Source organism: Eschrichtius robustus, chromosome 4 (genome assembly GCF_028021215.1).
Source record: "Eschrichtius robustus isolate mEscRob2 chromosome 4, mEscRob2.pri, whole genome shotgun sequence".
NCBI lineage: Eukaryota > Metazoa > Chordata > Mammalia > Artiodactyla > Eschrichtiidae > Eschrichtius > Eschrichtius robustus.
The window spans coordinates 59,011,538-59,031,896 of NC_090827.1; the positions used below are offsets into that span (position 1 = coordinate 59,011,538).

The following is a 20,359-nucleotide window of genomic DNA, read 5'->3' on the forward strand; positions in this document are numbered from 1 at the left end:
ACCCCTTTTGGCAGAGTATGAAAGTCCCAAGTTGCTCTGCATCTTTGTCAACCCTTGGTATTGTCTGTCTTTTTCATTTTAGTTATCGTGGTGAGCGTTATAGTATCACATTTGCATTTCCTTGATAACTAATGAAATTCAGCAGCTTTTCATGTGCTTATTTGGCCATTAGATATCCTTTCTTGGTTAAATGTCTGTTCAAATCTTTCACCTGTGTTCCATTGACTTCCTTTTTAAATTGTTAAGAGTTCTTTTGCAGGCTCTGTGTATTACACATATCTTCAGCTCTATTTGTGTTGACTTTTGATGAATAGAAGTTCTTAATTTTTAATGACCAAATTATCAGAAAAATTTTTTTGCTTAGTCCTTTTAAAGAAATGTTTGCCTAACTGACAAAGGATTATCTCCAAAATATATAAGCAGCTCATGCAGCTCAATATCAAAAAAACAAACAACTGAATCCAAAAATGGGCAGAAGACCTAAATAGACATTTCTCCAAAGTAGACATACAGATTGCCAACAAACACATGAAAAGATGCTCAACATCACTAATCATTAGAGAAATGCAAATCAAAACCACAATGAGGTATCACCTCACACCAGTAAGAATGGCCATCAACAAGAAATCTACAAACAATAAATGCTGGAGAGGGTGTGGAGAAAAGGGAACACTTCTGCACTGTTGGTGGGAATGTAAGTTGATACAGCCACTGTGGAGAACAGTGTGGAGCTTCCTTAAAAAACTAAAAATAGAACTACTGTATGACCCAGCAGTCCCACTACTGGGCATATACCCGGAGAAAACCATAATTCAAAAAGATACATGTATCACAGTGTTCATAGCAGCACTATTTACAATAGCCAGGACATGGAAGCAACCTAAATGTCCATCGACAGATGAATGGATAAAGATGTGGCACATATATAAAGTGGAATATCCCTCAGCCATAAAAAGGAATGAAATTGAGTTATTTGTAATGAGGTGGATGGACCTAGAGTCTGTCATACAGAGTAAAGTAAGTCAGAAAGGGAAAAACAAATACCGTATGCTAACGTACATATATGGAACCTAAAAAAGCGGTACTGGTGAACCTAGTGGCAGGGCAGGAATAAAGATGCAGACTTAGAGAATGGACTTGAGGACCACAGGGGGAAGGGGAAGCTGGGACGAAATGAGAGAGTAGCATGACTATATGCACTACCAAATGTAAAATAGATAGCTAGTGGGAAGCTGCTGCCTAGCACAGGGAGATCAGTTCGACGCTTTGTGATGACCTAGAGGGGTGGGATAGGGAGGGTAGGAGGGAGGCTCAAGATGGAGGAGATACGGGGATATATGTATTCATATAGCTGATTCACTTTGTTGTACAACAGAAACTAACACAACATTGTAAAGCAATTATACTCCAATAAAGATACTAAAAAAAAAGTTTGCCTGATCCAAGGTAATGAAGATAGGATTTTGTTTTTCCTTTTTGGTATGTGTGAAGTAAGAGGAGTCAAGAATAATTTTTCTCCATATGGAAAACCAGTATCATTTATTAGAAAGACATTTTTCGCCACTGCCCTGCAATGTACTTTTTTTTTCTTTATTTATTTGGCTGTGTCAGGTCTTAGTTGCGGCACGTGGGATATTCGTTGTTGCTTACGGGATCCTTGTTGTGGCACGTGGGATCTTTTAGTTGCGGCATGTGGGATCTTTAGTTGCGGCATGGGGAATCTAGTTCCCTGACCAGGGGTCGAACCCGGGCCCCCTGCATTGGGAGCGTGGAGTCTTAGCCACTGAACCACCAGGGAAGTCCCCCCGTGATAAATGCTTTTGTTTTTAATCAAGTGACTGCTGTATATGAGTAGATACATTTGTGGGTTAGTTTCTTGCCCCTTTTTTCATCATTGGTCTGTTTGCCTCTATTTAATACCACACTGCCTCAGTTATTGTAGCATTATAATAAGCCTTTGGTGGCATAAACTTTGTTCTTTTTTTTAAGATTGTCTTGTCTATTTTAAGCCCTTTGTTCTTCCATATGTATTTTTAAATATAGTTGTCAATTTTTGAAAAATAAAAAGAAATTGTGGGGTTTTGGTCTGTAGATTGATTTGGGGAAGAATTAACATGTTTATAATATGAGTCTTCTATTTCATGGACATAGAGTATTTCTCCATTTTTCTTTAAAGATGGTCTTCAGTTTCTTTTAACGTTTGGTGATTTAGGTTTATTCCTTGGTATTTGAGTCTTGTTGAGGCTATTACAAATGGTATTTTAAATTTTTAATTTTTTTTACATGCTTGCTTCTATATGCTGGTATATAGAAATAAAATAGATTTTTATATAGACCATACTAAACTAACTTACTAATAGTTTGCCGAGTCTCTAAGATTTTCTGTGTATTATACTCAGTCATGTCAAATGTGAATAATCATGGTTTTATTTAGTTCTTTCCAGTCCTTATACTTTCTGTATTTCTTGTTTTACAGAATTAGCTAGGGTTTCCAGAACACTGCTGAAGTCTGAATTTGAGGAGAAAGTTTTCAGTATTTCACCATTAACTATAATATTTGCTATATATTTCTTAATCTTTATTAGATTAAGAAATTCCTTTCTCTGCCTTAGTTTGCTAAGAGATTTTTTTTCATGAATAGGTGTTGAATTTTTATACATCATTGGATTTTGTTAATATTTTGGTTAGGCGTTTTGCATCTGTGGTCATGGGTCAGATTGGTTTGTAATGCCTTTGTCAAGTTTTCATGGTAAAGTTATGCTGGCTTTGTAAAATGAGTTGGGAAGTGTTCCTGCTTTTTTTTTTTTTTTTTTTTTCAGTGTTCTCAGTTTGTTTAGATTAATATTACTTCTTAAATGTTGGAAGGTTTTACTGCAGAGCCACTGGGGCCTACAGATTTATTTGTGGGAAAGTATTTAATAATCAGTCCCATTTCTTTGGTAAATATGAGGCTAATCAGGTCTTCATTTAAATCTTATCTCAGTTTTGGTGAGTTGTGTTTTTCGAGGAATTTATTCATTTCATCTAAATTTTCAAATTATTTGTGTAAAGTTACTCATATCCTCTTTTTACCATCTAAAGGGTCCATAGTGATGTTCCCTTTTTCATTTCTTAGTTGATTCGTGCTTTTTCTTTCTTAATCACCCTTTCTAGAGGTCTGTCAGTCTTTCAGTTCTGTTGATTTTCCCTATTATAACATGTCTTTTTTTTTTTTTTTAGTTTTGCTCTTTTTTTCATTATTTCTGTCTACTTTCTTTATATAATTTGCTGTTCTTTATCTTGAGATAGATGCTTAAATAATTGGTTTTCCAGTTTTCTTCTTTTTTAATATATTCATTTAGAGCTATAAATTTTCTTCAAAGCATAGCTGTCCACCCTTGCCTAGCTTGTTGTTAGGTCCTGTATTGGGTTCTTAGTTTGAGTTGTTATATTTTTCATTTCTAGAATTTCCCTTTTGGATTTTTTTATAGATTTCATTTCTCTCCTGAAAATTGTCATCTGTCTTCCATCCTCTATTTACTTGTGTATTAAGTCCTTTTCTGGTAACTCAAAGACTGAGATCTTTTTGTTGCCCCTTTTCTTCCTCTTGGTTTTTGATCACTTAGTTCTTTGTCTTGTCATGCCTGGTTATTTTTGATTGGTTGCTGAACATTATGAAAAATTGTAGAGGCTCTAGATGCTGTCTTTCTGCAGGATGGTTCAGTCTTCCCTCTGGTGGGCAAACTGAAGAGGAGGTTAATCACTTTAATCCACTGAGGGACTGTGCTGGTTGGAGGCTGGGTTGCTGTTGGGTATGGCTTCATCACCTCTGGTTGCCCCCAACTCCTAGAGTGTAGCCAAGGATTCCAGCTGAGAGTTTGGAGTGTTTACTAGTGCCCCTTATTCCTGAAGGGTGCTAAACTCCTCCTGAACTCATTCTTGCTTTTCAAAGGCTTTCTGCTTAGCCTCTGAGATCCTTGTCCTTCCCAACTTCAGAATTTCATTCAGAAAATGAATTAAGAGGAAAGTCAGCTGAGTGTCACATTCAGATCTCTGACCCTCCCTCTTCCCACTAGGTTCTTGGCTCCTCAAGTCTCCAAATTTTGTCTCTTGCCTTGTAAGACTCCCAAAAGCTCTGTTGGTTCTTTGCTCGTACTTTACACCTCTTGCCATACGCACAGGATGGGCAGATGCCTGAAAGGGGAAGCTATGCAGAGTGGTGACTCATCTCTTATTGTTACCTCCTCTCCAGAATCTTGGCTCCTCAAGGCCCGGTTGTCCTAGCAGTTCTGATGCCTTTCTGTTGCTGTTGTTAATAGCTTTTCTAGTTCTCAGCTAGAGTGTAGGTTTGCTGCTACCTACTCAGTCATAGGCAAAAGCAGTAAGGTAATTTTTTAAAAAGTGTTGAACTTAATAGTTGTGACAAGAGATGCTGTGGGAGCACAGGAAGGTACTTAGTCTGACTTGAGTTATCGGGAAAAGTATCTGGTGGGGACTGACCGTTGAAATATCTCTTAAAGGATAAATAATAAGGCAGGGAAAAGAGAGGGAGTGTGTTCCAACCAGAGGGGGCAGTATGAGCAAAGGAGCAGTGATGTAAGTAGCGTTACAGGAACAAGGAAGAACATAAATACAAGTACTGCTGTTATGAATTTTAAGGCAGAAAGTGATGAAAGGTGAGTGAGGCTGGAGAGGTATGTCAAAGAGGGATTTGTATGCCATGCCTGGGGGGTTATACTTAATCTTTTAGGTAATGGTGAACCTTTTCGAGTTTAAAGCTGGGGAGGATTTGTGTTTTAATGATCAGAATAGCAGCACGTGGAATATAAAGCCCTGTGTTTTACCAGGTTGAATCAAACCATTGTAAATTCTCTGTGGGATTAGTTGTTCAACCAATTTACTGAACTCTCTTAACCCTATTTGAGAAATCCATATAAGAGAAAACAGATCCCTTGATCAGGAAATACTATCTGGGGTAGGCAGACCTCCTTCCTTCCTCCCTCCCTCCCTCCCTGATGGGATTACTTATGCACAGAACTTAATTGTTTAAAGCTATTCTGATAATATTACTGTTCAGTACAGGTTTGAATTGATTTGAAAAAGTTATCTTAGCATCAGTATCACTTCACTTAAGAGTGAGTCTTCTCAAACCGTTATCTTCTGTGGGGTTTTTTTGGTTATTGTTAGTTTTGGCTAGTGTTGATAATACTAGCCGTGCAACAATGCTTTCTTGGCTCTATTCTCAAATTTTTAATATAAGTTAAAGTCCAAAGATTGTCATGATCTCTTTCATAACATTGCATTATAACTGGTTTAAGAGAATTATTTATATGTAATATTTTGTAAATTTGTTTTTTCTGGCATCACAGAGTACCAGATATTTTTAGAGAAGGGAAAGGACAAAACTAATATTTAAGTGCCTTTTGCATTCTGTGTTTTACATAAGTTATATCATTTAGTTATAAATATGGTATGGAAATCTCTATTTAACTGTGTTCCCTTGTGTTACACCCATACTTACAGAACATTATACCCATCTTCTGTGGGACTGCTTACAGTTATATGTTTGTGTTATTTGTTTAATGTCAAACACCAGATAGTCACATTACATAATATAATCTGTTATTTAGGGTTTTTTTTTTTTTTTTCTCCTATATCTCTGACCTGAAGGTAGAATTAATGGTGTTTTTGTTCCTCATTGCTACTCTAGATCATTGTTCTTTCACCTCCCTAAAAGCATCCCCAGTTTCATCAGATTGTATCACCATCTGCCTTTCCTTGTATGAATTTATTTCCTTGTAATTGAATTGTTCGGATGGCTTACTTAACATTACTTTTTTTTTTTTTTGGCATTTTTAGATAAAAGCTCACCTTGGTAGAAATTTAATTTCTCTTGAATACATAACTCTCTCCATCTAATAGTTTTGTGATTGCTTCACTTGGTTCCCAGGGACCCTTAGGGGCCCCTAGTCCAGCTCTTAAAGTAGCACCTCAAGGCTCTGTGGAAAATGGAATATTGTAAAACCAATGACCATGCTAAGAGCTGTCTGACCCAGGGACTAGCTGTAGGGCTGTGTCTGCTTCCTCCCACCTCTGGAGAAGCCATAGAATCCAGATAGTATTTTGCTGCCTTTTTCAGACTCCTTTTGTGAGAGTGAGAATCCAACTCCTGGCTTTAATAGCGTAACTCCAGTTTCATCTGTCAAGTTGGATAATAGTCTCTGCAGGACATACAGTTCCCTGCTACTCTATATACCCCAAACCTGTCAAGCCCACAACTTCAGTCCCATGAACTACCTTATTGTTTCTTTTTGATTCATTGAATTGTATCACTCGTTTCACTAGTTGTCAGAGTATCTGTTTCTAGCAGTCTTTTCCATCCATCTTGATTTTTATTTGCAAATCTGAGGAGCTTAACAATAGGTTATTGCCTCCAGGTTGACATTGGTCCTATCCTTCAGAGTAAAGTTCACAGGTTTAAAATACTTGGTTCTTTTCCTTGCCTCGCATATGATCGCCCCCATCCCCTCACTCTTAAGATACAAGTCAGTTACTGTCTCCTTCAAGAGCCTTTTACTCTACTCCCACACTGGGCCAGGTGCCCTTCCACTGTGGTCCGCTAGCACCCTGTGCATGCCTCTATTCTAATGCTTACCATATTTTATTGACATTTTCTGATTGTTTGCCTCACTGTGAGACTTTAAATTTTAAAGCTTAAAGAGGGAGTTCATTCTTTTTTTCTTTTCCCCCTTGGCTGCATTGGGTCTTCGTTGCTGCGCACGGGCTTTCTTTAGTCGTGGTGCGCGGGCTTCTCATTGCGGTGGCTTCTCTTATTGCGGAGCATGGGCTCTACGCACGCAGGCTTCAGTAGTTGCAGCACACCTGCTCAGTAGTCGTGGCAGGCAGGCTCTAGAGCACAGGCTCAGTAGTTGTGGCGCACAGGCTTAGTTGCTCTGCGGCATGTGGGATCTTCCTGGACCAGGGATCAAACCCACGTCCCCAGCATTGGCAGGCAGATTCTTAACCACCGTGCCACCAGGGAAGTCCCAGAGTTCATTCTTCATTGTATTCCCATGACCTATCATATGATCGACACTTAATGTTCATTAATATGAACTCAGTTAAATGTCTTGATTGTCAGATGTTTTCAGATTATTGTTCATAGTCTTAACACCAGCTTGGTGGTGAGATGTAAATATAAGAGGTTGTAAACCATCTTTATCTCATTTTCTTCTCAGTATTTCTGTGCCGTATTCTAGAGTCAATCTTTATTTGACAAAAAGGAATTGACCAGAGGGTGAATGTATGGCAGTTAACCTTCTAAAATACCAGTTATAACTGAGTTTAGAGCTAAATATAAAAATTATGTGTGTGATTAGTTGGTTTGCCCAACACAGAAACACTTTATTTTGTTGTGTCAAAGCTGAAAACTGACAGAATGAGGAGTTGGAATAAAATAAGAGAAACTAGCCAGTGCAATAGTAGAGATTATAATGATCATCAAGGCGCTTATTCCTTACAAAACTAAAGAAAGCCAAGAGGAAGGAGAGAAGAAATTCCAACTGAAATACCTGTTTGAGGAGATACATTGTCAAGATGTACAGCCCTTCATGCTTTAGTAGCTCTTGAGGCATCTTTCTGTGATATAGGAATTAATTTCATAAAGTTGACCCTGAATGATCAGGAAAAAGGTTTAAGCTGTGGTCTGTGTACTTTCTGAGGAATGAAATAAGTATTATATTTATTTTTAAAGAGATTTCTATCCAAAATGGTTATGATGATAAATCCTGCAGTGCTTAGATTAAACCTTTACTTGTCTGGAACTCTCACTTATTGAAAATAGTCTTTTCCACTAATCACAGAGTTATTTCTGTACTTTGTTGTGTTTACCTGGCAGAAGTAGTACTTACGTAGATCTGTTTTATTTATTAGTAGTAGATTAAGTATTACTAGGTTTGTTTTGTTTTTTATGGTGCTTACAAAACTGAAGAGTAAATCGTTAAATACTGCTTTAAAGTGTGTACCTTTTAAAAATTAAGCCTATATCCAGCAGTTAAAAATAATATGTTGGAAGATTAAAACGCCAATAATGTTTAGTGTTTGTGTAGTGATCTCTGTAATGATAGGTTGGTTCAGGTTAATTTCCCCTTCAATATTCTTCCATCATCTTTAAATGTGTAATTTGTCTCTTATTCCTGATATTTTTCATTTATTCCTCTTGACTTTAGTTTTGTTTTTAATGGACTGTCATTCTGTTATCATAGACCGTTTGTGTTTCCTAAGATAGTTTAATGGCTATTTGCTGCCTTAGAAGGAAATTCAGTATATTTTCTTATTCTCAAGAATTAAGAAAACTTACTTCCAAAATTACTATCAGTTGATATTAGTGTTACCTAAACTTTAAAACCTCAATTTAATTAAAGTATAGATATATAGTGAGATGACATTATGAAAATTTTATTTAATAAATAAGAGAATATTGGGTATTGATATTAAATGCTATAACTAGTACATAAGGTCTTATCTTCATTTATCTCAAGTTTGATAGATTTTGAATAAACTTAAAAACATTTTTTAACGTATAAACACAGATTCTATAGCATTTGTTAACCTTTTATAAACAAGAATTACAAACATATGCTTGATGATAACTTGAAACTTTACTTGTTCTCTTTATTTTTATTTTTTAATTGTTCCCTTATAGAATGTTTCTCCATCCCAGAGAGATGAAGTGATTCAGTGGCTGGCCAAACTCAAGTACCAATTCAACCTTTACCCAGAAACATTTGCTCTGGCTAGCAGTCTTTTGGACAGGTTCTTAGCTACTGTAAAGGTAAATATTTTAGAATACACTTACATGCAACTTCTTTTTTGAGGGTTCATATGCTACACCAGGGACTATTAGTAAAACATTCTGCAAAGTGGGAAGGAGTGGAAAACCTTCCTAAAGATTATATATATACTTATAAGAAGACACGATGTCTTCTGCTATTGCTTTAAGTTTTCGGAAATGTTTCTAATTATATTCTGTAGTTTTCTTTTGGCTACAAGTATTCGTAACTTATACTTAACCTATGAAAGTTTTGATCTCTTGATTTTAATACAAACCATATAGCATTAGCAAAATGTTCAGTCATTTTTAAACACATTGAGTACTAGTTGTGAACAGTGAATCAGACTAGAAAAGTATAAGCCTATTGCATATTTTTCTCTGTCACTACTTATTTATTGAATCCCTTTTGTGTAGTTTTCTGAACAATATATAAATACTTTCTAGAGGAGTATAACAAGATGAACTGAACTGTCATAAAATAACTTCGTTGTGTTTTTGTTAAATGGCAGCATTACAGGTAAGTTTTATGTTGTCCCTATTGCTGTAATATATTGTTGGTTATATTATGTGAAATCAGTCATAGTAGGCCCACAACAGATTTAAAGCAGAAAGTCAGCATTTATTCAATAGCAAGGCATGAAAAGCAATTCAGTTGTTATTTGTATGCCTAGGAATATGTAGCTGCAGGAATGATGTGTTCAGTGCTGAGGGTACCATATTCTTTGTTATTAGGTATAAAAAAATAGAAGCCAAAGAATTATGGAGTGGAAGAATTTGGATGGCCACTCAAGTTACCTTTCTGTGTTTCAAACTTCTACTTTTGAGAGTAAAGAAACTTAAATTATGATACTAATTGCCTGAAGTCTGGGTTATCTGAGATGCCTACATTTATCTCAGCATCAAGTCCCCCTCCGTTCTCCCTAGTCCCCTACTATAGCTAATCTCCCTTTCACAGAGAAAGATGCGTTTGAGGTTAATGTCGTTTCTTGGGTTGTATATTCCTCAAAAATTTTAATGGACTTGTTGTAGCTTCTATCATAGAGAAGATTTTTACTGGTCTTACTTATTATTAAACATTTTAAACAGATTTAGGGGAAGTTTCTGGAACAATTAGAGAATTTTGCCAAGTAAAATATCATTTCTTTCATATTGCTTATTTAATGGATCCTATCATGCTACTAGCATCAGATACTTAGATATGGTTAATCTATATTGAAACAATTCATCTAAAATGTATTCATAGTTTAAAGGTGCTTAAAGCAGACCATTAAAGGGCTGCAACAGTGAATGGAACCTCAATCCCAGCTGTGCAGAAGAAGGTACTATGAAATTCTTTAAAAATAATAGACCTCGAGCCCTATCCCAGACATACTGAATCTGAATCTCTAGTAGGTGAGATCTGGACATCTGTATTTAAATAAACAAAAACAAACTACATAGATGATTCTGGTATATACATCCAGGATTGAGAACTACTGTTTGTTTAAAAAACACACACCCATATATTTGCTGTTGGGATTCTTCTCAGTACTAAATTTATTATTGGTGCCCTTGATTTGGGGGTTGCATTTCCTACCCAAAGTTGTTAACTGTTGGACTCTTTTCTTTGTAATGAACTCTGATTACCTCAGGGATATGGTTTTGATATGTTGTGTACATGGAGAAATAAGGGAACCTGGAAAACTGTCTTAGCAACAAGATCTGACTTCACTTTCTAGATCTCTTGTGTGGTGTCCATTAACCTCTGAGACTGTTTTCTCATCTGTAAAAGAAGACATATTTATGGCAGTGCTTTCTAAACAGTAATATTCTGATTAATATTAATGATTATTTTAAAACACTGATAGTATTGAACTAGCTTTTATTTCTCATACGGGCAGAGAATTGGAAGATTCCTAGACAGTCTGCCACTTATACTGAGGCACAATGGTCATTGGTTGGCATGTTTATTAAATAATTAATCAAGGCCATACTCTGGTCATCAGCAGCCTTCCCCAAGGCTTCAAGGGAATGTAATATTTAGGTATAAAATAAATGTTGAAACAGGTTTTCTTTAGGTTATATAACTTATCTCTGTGTCATTCAATATAATTGGACTAAATTATCATGATTATTTATTTGGCTGCACCGAGCGGCTGCGGGATCTTAGTACCCTGACCAGGGACTGAACCCAGGCCATGACAGTGAAAGCACCAAATCCTAACCATTGGACCGCCAGGGAAATCCCTGTCCTGATTATTTAAAATTGGATTCTGATGCTGGGTTGGCAAACCCTTATTCTACCAATGACGTAGAAAGTGTGCCTACTTATTATAGATAAGGAAAATAGGCAAATTCAAGCCCTCCTATGGGTATCAAACCCAAGAATGGTTTTTTCCACACTAATTGGTTCTGTATATATTTAGGAGCCTTTCATTCTTATCATGGATCTTGAATATATAATTTTTTGGGTGAACATGTAATTAGAAAATTTCATCTGCTAGCATCCCATAATTTTTAAAAGCATGTGAAATATATTAATAGCCTTCATTTTATTTTCCCTTCTTTCTCTTTAATTCCCCTAACACCTAGTATGTTAATCTAACTGATATAACAGGCAAAGAGAGTAAAACTAGCTTAAAAAATACACAAATATATTTTTAATTTGGGCAATTTTATTAAATAAATAAATGTCTTCTAAAATCAAGCTCATCTCTGCTGGATAGAAGTTAACTTTGGCTAACTAGCATTGGTTGAACTTCCAACAATGGAATGGTCTTAGTATTTCCACAGAGTATAATAAGGCTGAGGTTATGAAGTTAAAAGTTAGCTCTGATCTTAGAAAGCAATGGGTAGGAACCAGATTAATTGAATTCCATAGAATTGTGTGCATACTTTTAACTCTTTTAACTTTTTGAAGAATCACTGAAGTTGCTTTTTCTCTCTTCCCCATTTTTAGGCCCACCCAAAATACCTGAGTTGTATTGCAATCAGCTGCTTTTTCCTAGCTGCCAAGACTGTTGAGGAAGACGAGGTAAATATTTTCCTTTAAAGATTAGTCATGTCTCATTTTTGAAATTATCCTTTTATTGTTTTCGGTTTACCAAAACAAAAACTGAAAAATGAGTTTATTTTTTTTCTGTCCTGTCCTCCTGCACCATCCCCCTTTGCTTTGGATAGAGAATACCAGTACTGAAGGTGTTGGCAAGAGATAGTTTCTGTGGATGTTCTTCGTCTGAAATTCTGAGGATGGAGAGAATTATTCTGGATAAGTTGAATTGGGATCTTCACACAGCCACACCATTGGATTTTCTTCACATTGTAAATATACCTGAAATCTTTTAGTTTCTTATTTGAATGTGTAGTCCTATTTCAGTAACTTGAAAAGTAGATTGCCCACTCATTTTTTTTGTTGTTGTTCTGATTTTTAGGAAAAGGAAAATTATTGCAATTAGCCAAGGAAAAATGAGAAATTGGGGTATATGTCAAATCATTGAAGCTAAAATTGCAAACTTAGAAATTGAGTAATACCTGAGGTTACATCAGTTTCTGTATATAGCTTATCTAGACATTTGAGTAAAACTAGAATGATGTTCTTGTGAAATTTTTATTTTTTTTTAGTTCCATGCCATTGCAGTGTCAACTAGGCCTCAGTTACTTTTTAGTTTGCCCAAACTGAGCCCATCTCAACATTTGGCAGTCCTTACCAAGCAATTACTTCACTGTATGGCCTGCAGCCAACTTCTGCAATTCAAAGGATCCATGCTTGCCCTGGCCATGATTAGTTTGGAAATGGAGAAACTCATTCCTGATTGGCTTCCTCTTACAATTGAACTGCTTCAGAAAGCACAGGTAGGTGTCAGTCTAATTAAATAGTGTTCATTTTAAATTTTTTCTCCTATTGGGATACATAGGGTTAGCAGATAGTTATAAAACTAAGAGACATTTTAATCTTGTAATGGAAACTCATTTTTAAGAGTAGAGAAGAGTATAGTTTTACACACTTTAAATTTATGTGTTAGATGTCTTTTTTTCCTCTTTTAAAGCTTAGATAGTATTTTCTTGATTCTTTTCATCCCTTTTAGATTACTTTAAAAGTTAGTAAGATTCTTGATAATATATTCTTGATTAGTTTTGTATGAAGAAGGTTCCTAGCTATATTTGTAGGTTTCATTATAGTACTTCTGACTTACTCATTTTATAAAAGTCAAAAACATAAATTGCAAGAAGTTACTTTTTTAGACAAGCAGATAATTTATTGTTGGCTAGAGAGGGAAGTATTTGGCAAATAGAAACTATATTCCTGAAGTTTCAGGACTTTCTGAAGTCCTGGTAGTTCTCACTCTTGCTTAAGATTGGTTAATAACTTGTATCTGCAAATTGATATAAAATGTTAGCGGTCAGTTAAATTTTTATCAACCGTCTATATAAAAAGTAAAAGTTTAGGGGAGAAAATTCTCATTCAAATGAAAAATTAGTAATGGTGCTGTGTGTTAGCAGCAACTTGGAGAGAAGCCTTATTGCTTCTATTCATGTCACCAAATAGAACCTGCAAGTTTAGATCTGCTGCAAACCATACTCCTCAGCCAACTGAGTCCATAAAAGACTTATGAACCTACTTTCCCTTTAAATATATATGTCCCTATTTATTCTCATTTGGCAGTAGTTATTCTGATTTGTTTCATTGAATGTTATTTAGAGCAGAGTCTGTTAAATTCTGAGCTTAAAAACATTTTGTAATATAAAAAGAACTATAGCAAAGAGCTGCAGTTATTGAGCTAATAAAACTTATAATTCTATAAAAGAAAAGAGAGAATACTTGAATTTGGTGTTTGGTGAGATAGTTATAATTGACAATTTTATAGGTATGAGATATAAAAGTTAGCAGACCCAGACATGTAAGGTATACTTCAGTGCAACCTCTCAGCTGAGAATATCATGCCCTAGTTTGTGAGCAGAGAAGGGCTGAGAGTCTTTTCATAAAAAGAATGATGATGATGATCAGAGCAATATATCAACTAGAGCTCCATTCCTCTTATATGTGTCTTGTTCCACTGTTCTCAGCATGGCTCAGCTTGTCCTGTATCCCTGGGAAACATGATGTTAGTGTAACAAAGGCTATTTCTCCTTTATGTTCTTTTAATTGCATGTGTTAGATTAAAATAATTGAGAAGTGCTTCTTTGCATTGAAATAAATGCTATAATGAAAATAAACCCAAGGAGATAGTTACTATTTAGTGAGAATTTTTAGAAACTAACATAAACTACCACATAAGTGAATAGTGTAGCACAGAACATTTACTTTGCCTACCTAGAGTGTTGGAAAATGAAGCTGAGTATTAATCTTTTACATTAGACTGCGGAAGGAGGGGAAGGGACATTAAGAGAACCTCCTACCTCCTACATTTTTCATCTTTTTATTGGAACAAAGGACATATTTCTAAATGCCTCCATGACTTGGTCTCTGTGCCTATTTCCAATCTCGTCCAGAGAAAATGTGCTATATGAAGAGTTACTGTCACAGAGAAAGCACAGGCTTCGAAGCATAAATAGTAAGAATGTAAATAGCATGTATATCCTGTAGCTTTGAGGGCTTGTTCTCTACTGAAGAACACTAGAGAATCTGCTTATTCTCTTTTATTAAGTCTTCTGGTGCTAGAAGAAAGTGTTCACTGAAACTGTTTTCCCCAAGTATTATTATTTTAAGCTTGGAATTTGAAGGAACCTTCTTAGAAATCATATCATTCAACTCCTTTATTTTATAGCTGCAGCCCAGGGAACTTGGGACTTTCTCAGAGACACACAGAACTTAGTAGCAAAGAAAACTAAAAAAAAAAACCCCAGTGCTTTTTCCATACCACAGAAACCTTGAAGATTCTAGTCCAGTGGTTTTAAGAGTTTCCTTTAGAACTGGAACCCTTCCCTCACCCCCAACAAAATCTTGTACACACACAATCCCAAAATCCTAAGTAGTAAAGTATTACTTTGCAATGTGTGTTTGGGGCACAGGCCTATCAGATGCAGTCCTATTCAACATGGCCTCTTCCCTTTCATAAGCCATTTGGACATAGTTTGAAAACCACTGTTCCTTTCTCTTGTATATGTATATAGTTATAGTCCACAGACATTTATTGAGAAATCTATGATCAAGGCATTGGGGATACAGTGATTCTAAAAAGTCTCTGCTTCATGTAGTAGTCAAGTTATAATGAGGAAGACAGTTTAAAACAAGTAAGGTCACAGAACTTCAGAGATTTTGAGACTTGGTTTTAGCAATTCTCTGAAACCCTTGTGGCCCAGATCTGAGTGGCTCCTTATTCTTTAAGACTCAGTTGTCTTTGCTAAGTTCACCTGTGTTCATGTAGGAACACCAAGTCTAATATCTTTGTCATTAGACCCATGACAAGGCCATAGTAATATCAGATGTTTCTCCTGGATTTCTGGTTCTAGTTGAGGAAGTTCTTGCATCAGATGGTAAGATCATGCTGGAATTACTTCTGACATGTTTCCCAGGGTCCTGGTTTGAGAGGACTGCTTAATGGTCCATCATAGACATCTCATGCTGTGAGGGGGCCCACTATCACCAACCCTGCCTATGTTCCCTCTGGACTTCAGACAAAGTACAGTGAGTGTTCCCTGGTTTGAAAGGCAAGCTTCCTCTTGTCCCTCCTAGTCCCCTCACTCCCCACTCCACTGCCCCCATCACCACCCCTCTTATCTCTTTTGCTACCTGTTGTTGATCATCATTCTGGGATAGCTAACCCTCTCTTTCCTCTTACCCCTTCTCTCATTGCTCTGCTTCTGTGGCTATACTCATGTTCTCCTCTTTCTGACTGATGTGGTCCACCTTGATGATCTCAGGATGTTAAATCTACCCAGATTAGTGTGGTGGTCTTCCTAGTCCCTAGTCAGGCACTAGTCAAAGTAGATGTTTCTGCTGTGGTGTAGTTTAAAATTAGAGTATGGAGTTAAGGAAGCAGACCTTCCCCACCAGGGTCTTCTAGTTCTTCTTAAAGGTGCTTAAAGTCAGACTACTTACTGCACTGCATGGTATTTTCAGTGCTTTATGCTGTCCATTGAACCTAATGGGTCCATCTGAACCAATTACATCATGCTGTTCTGATCCCCTCTTCCCATCAGTAACCTATTTGGATGTCCGCTCTGTAAACTTTCAATGCTATTTACCCTACCTCCTTGGTGAGCTATATTATAGTTCTGTTTGTTGTTGCAGGGGATGCTTTAAAATGGTTACCATATTTGAATTTGGGGAGATAGTTAAATGTTCTCTTGACACTCTGCAATCAGAACAAGTTCATTTTAAATCTTTTTATAACAATTTCATTAGAGGACTTGTGTCTAAAGTTGCAGTAACTCCAGTATATGTGCTTATTTTGTTTCCTCCACTGTATCTCAATGAGGGCCATATTATTTTTTTTCTTAGAACAATTTAGGTTGTAGTAGATTAGAAGAAATTTATTTTGATGCATTATTTTAGACAAAGGACTTAACTTGGGTGGAAGTAGAGTTCATTAGATGGTATTGGTTTGCATAATCTTCATTGTCTTTCTAGCCCCATTTTCTGCCAGTCCTCACCTATAAATAGAACTCCCTATTTACTTAACTGTTTTCACAGAGGAAGTTTATAGTGACATAAATAGTCTTCCTTTTACTTGAAATACATGTCTTTTTTTCAGGATTCTTCTGTGATACTATGCCCAGTGACCAAGGCATTAGAATATTTGTGATATTTTTACTTTTCTAGGCCATTAAGTGTCATTCATTTGTTAAAGAACAGTTCATTAAACCTAGGTACTTATAATAATTTTTACCCTGTAGCCTTCTTTTCACTTCCCAATTCCTGTCTTTTTTTTCTGTTACCTCTCTTTTGTAGGCTTTTTGAAGAAGCGTGGTACCTGGCCTAGAGTACCAGTTGCCTTAAAGAACTTTGAAGCCGCATCCCTATCCTGTGTGCTTTGTTCCATTGTTTTTAGCATGGCTTAGCTTGTTCCACATCCCTGGGACATGATAAGCTCTAGCCTACAGTTGTAAGCTTGAAAGTTACTGTATAATTCTTTTCTTTTAAGAGAGGAAAAGAAATTCTAATACTAGTTAATAATATCTTACCTGTTAGGGTGTTATCTAGTGCCTTTCAAACTAGGGGAAAAAGATTAGTGAACAAAATAGTAGATATTAAAAATGGTCATTTTCGGGTATAGTTTCTGACAACTTCAGACATTTTTACCTTTGTACTACGTGGTGACTAACACCAGCCTTTCGTCTTCCTTTCCACTGATCCTTTCCTGGGTAACAAGTAATGAGTATATTTAGAGATAAAAATAATTTTGTCACCAAATATGTTCTTGCAGAGCATGTTATTTTCCTTTATTTTCTCTGTGGCATTGCAAAGTCTTGCTGTGTGCTACAGGTTTTATAGGTATGAATAAGAATTGACTATATATAGAATATATAAGACTGGAAAGTGATCCCCGATAGTTAAATAGTCAAGATAGGCTTCCTGGAGGTGGCATCAGTTAGCCAGACCTGGAAGGAATACGTAATACAGTTTCAACATATAGAAACAGGATGAGCAAGGGTATAAAGTAAGAAAGGGCAAGATTTGTGCAGAGTAGCGAGCAGGCCTATTTGGCAGGAATGTAGAGCACAAATTGGGATATGGTAGGAGGAAATAAGGCTGGAAAAGAGGGGTGGGTCAGATTGTGGAGAGCCTTCTTAATACCAAGCTAAAGAGGTTAGATTATTTCCGGCAGGCACTTGGGGTGCCGCTAAAGAAATTTGAATAGGGAGAAATATATGTTGCTAGAGGAATTCTGACTGGAGCTATAATTGCAGGGAAAGTAAGGCAAAGAGCAACTAATTAGACTCTATCACAAGTAAGATTTTGAAGGCCTTCCAGGTACAGTCATTGGTGCTAGAAACTTAGGGAATAAAAATGAACATGATACAGTGCCTACCTCTTGGGATCTTGTAGTCTATAGTAGAAAAGCATAAATGGTTAAATAGATTATTCTAATACAGTGTGGTAAGTATGATGACAGGTTGATACAAAAACAGATGACCCTGAAATTTGGGTTTGTTGGGGGGTTAAGGGGAGTCAAGGGCGGCTTCAGAAAGGACTGATACCTGAATTATCCTGAAGGATAAGAAGGAATTAGTGAAACTCCCAAATTAAAAACACTAGCAAGAACGTTTTTTCTTATTGTTGTCAATTCTGCTGTTTTCTACAAAAATATAACTTGTCAAAGGTTCCCATTTGTTGTTTTAAAAACAAAATACTTAAGTTGTTCAAAATTCTTAGCCAGCCTTTCCCCATCCCTTATTTAAATTTTTTCTTGCCTCTGTCTGCTTCTTTAAATGCTTAATGGATTTTATGTTTATCTGTACCTTGGTCTTCACTAAGGAGGTTGGAAGAGGCAAAGAGGGTAGGGTGAAAGGCCTTCTAGACAGGGGAGATAGCCTGAACAAAAGCATATGTTGGAATATATAGCAGTGAACAAAAGAGAATAATTTCAGCTTTCATGAAGATGTACAGCATACAAGTGCAAATAAAGAATTCAAGTTCCAAAGAAGTTTATAATACAAATGCAGATTTGGACACAATTTCTAAAAATGATAGGCTGGAGGAGTAGACGAGTTTGAGGTAAAAGATGTGGGGAGAGAAATCTTGGGGGGCAGAGGGCACGGGGAGAAAAAGTGGCCAGCAAAGATGACAGACAGAGCAGCCTATGTTAATTATCAACTTTGCGTTTTCTTTCCCCCTGGCTCAGATGGATAGCTCCCAGTTGATCCACTGTCGGGAGCTTGTGGCACGTCACCTTTCTACTCTGCAGTCTTCCCTGCCTCTAAATTCCGTTTATGTCTACCGTCCCCTCAAGCACACCCTGGTGACCTGTGACAAAGGAGTGTTCAGATTACAACCCTCCTCTGCCCCAGGCCCAGATTTCTCCAAGGACAACAGCAAACCAGAAGTGCCAGTCAGAGGTACAGCAGCCTTCTGCCATCATCTCCCAGCTGCCAGTGGGTGCAAGCATACCTCTGCTAAACGCAAAGTAGAGGAAATGGAAGTGGACGACTTCTATGATGGGATCAAACGGCTCTATAATGAAGATAATGCTTCAGAAAATGTGGGTTCTGTGTGTGGCACTGATTTATCAAGGCAAGAGGGACATACTTCCCCTTGTCCACCTTTGCAGCCTGTTTCTGTCATGTAGCTCCAGGTGTTACCTTCAAGTGCAAACTAAGGTAGACTACTGTGGGAATGGGAACATGGAAAACAGGATAGGCTGTATAAAGGTATATACCTTATCAGGCTGATTCGAAATAAGCCAGAAAAAAAACCCTGTTGACTTGTATGGCTAATTATAATTCAACATTATTTAAGCACTTAAAGACCAAAAACAGTGTAAAATTCAAGATCAAAAAATTTTTAAGTAAAAAATTTCTTTGTAGTGTTTGTCGTTTCCACCCTTTTCTCTGCTAAAGTGTAATGTAGATTAATTACCCTGTATCAGAAATTCACGTTCAGTGTTTTTTTTTTTTAAAGTTCCAAAATTCCTAGCTAGCAAACCTTGTCCCAGAATCCTGAATTAATTTTCCTCTTGCTTTTGCTTGCTGCTGCTTTGAATACTAAATGAATTTTATGCATGTTGATCTATAGCCTGACTTCCACTGATGAGGAAACCCTGAAAATTTATTTTTAGCAATTTAGTGAACAAATTATTTCAGTGACAGCCATGTTTAATCAATAATTCAAATTCAACTTAATCTGAAAAAGGTACTTCAGAATTGCCTATGAATCAGAGTTGGTAACAGAAAAAGAACTCCCATTACCATGTTGATTTTTGTTTGTCTCCTTTCAATTTCTAGAGTTTGGAAACAAAATTAATATTTTCATTTTTATCTTAAATTGAAGCTTAAAAGTGGCATGTGATTAGGACACTGTTAAGATTTGTTGGAAGCATTTTTGACGTTTGTAAAATAGAATTTGTGATAAAGTTAATGTATCCAGGTGCTCACCAAAGAAACATGTAACAACTAAAATTAGATTTTAAAAAAACTGTTCAGTTCACTCGTTTATAATCGGTAGGAGAGACTGTCTAGATGTTGGGGCAGCTCTATGATTTGGGTCTGTAACATGTAATAACTGAATTTAGTACCCTAGTTTTATGTTAAGCTATTAGGATTTTCTTGATAAAAGTTAATCCCCTTGCCTCCCCAGCCTACCTGTATTTCTCTTCATGACTTCTGGGTCCTGAGCTCCCTGTGCAGCCTGAAGAAGGTACTGCAGTCAGAACCATGTACTGATGATAAAAGCCTCTGGTAGCAATAAAAGTTGTCCTTAACCTTTTTATCTCTTTTTTTCCTGCTTGTGAAGAAGTGCAAGTTCTTGATTAGTTAGGCACTGCTATTTCAACTACGGAAGATGATAAAAATCCTAATATGCTTGCAGAAAATAAAACATGAAGAAAGGGGGGATTTAAACGTGACTGAGTTTAGGTTTTGACATGGTGGACTGTGACCTTCCAAACAGTAAATTCTTAGCTTAAGGAA

At 36.5% G+C, this 20,359-nt stretch overlaps 1 protein-coding gene across 2 annotated transcripts in view; it reads left to right on the forward strand.

Annotated features, from left to right (window-relative positions):
- The window catches only part of CCNI (cyclin I), a 31,699-nt gene extending 11,548 nt beyond the window's left edge, over positions 1-20,151 (forward strand). For both annotated transcript variants that reach the window (XM_068542797.1, XM_068542796.1), the window contains 5 exons: positions 8,684-8,812; positions 11,751-11,825; positions 11,972-12,112; positions 12,413-12,643; positions 18,577-20,151. In XM_068542797.1, coding sequence (XP_068398898.1) covers positions 8,684-8,812; positions 11,751-11,825; positions 11,972-12,112; positions 12,413-12,643; positions 18,577-19,020 — 1,020 coding nt within the window. In that variant the 3' untranslated portion in view covers positions 19,021-20,151. The remainder of the gene's footprint in view (positions 1-8,683; positions 8,813-11,750; positions 11,826-11,971; positions 12,113-12,412; positions 12,644-18,576) is intronic.
- Positions 20,152-20,359: the final 208 nt, after the last annotated feature.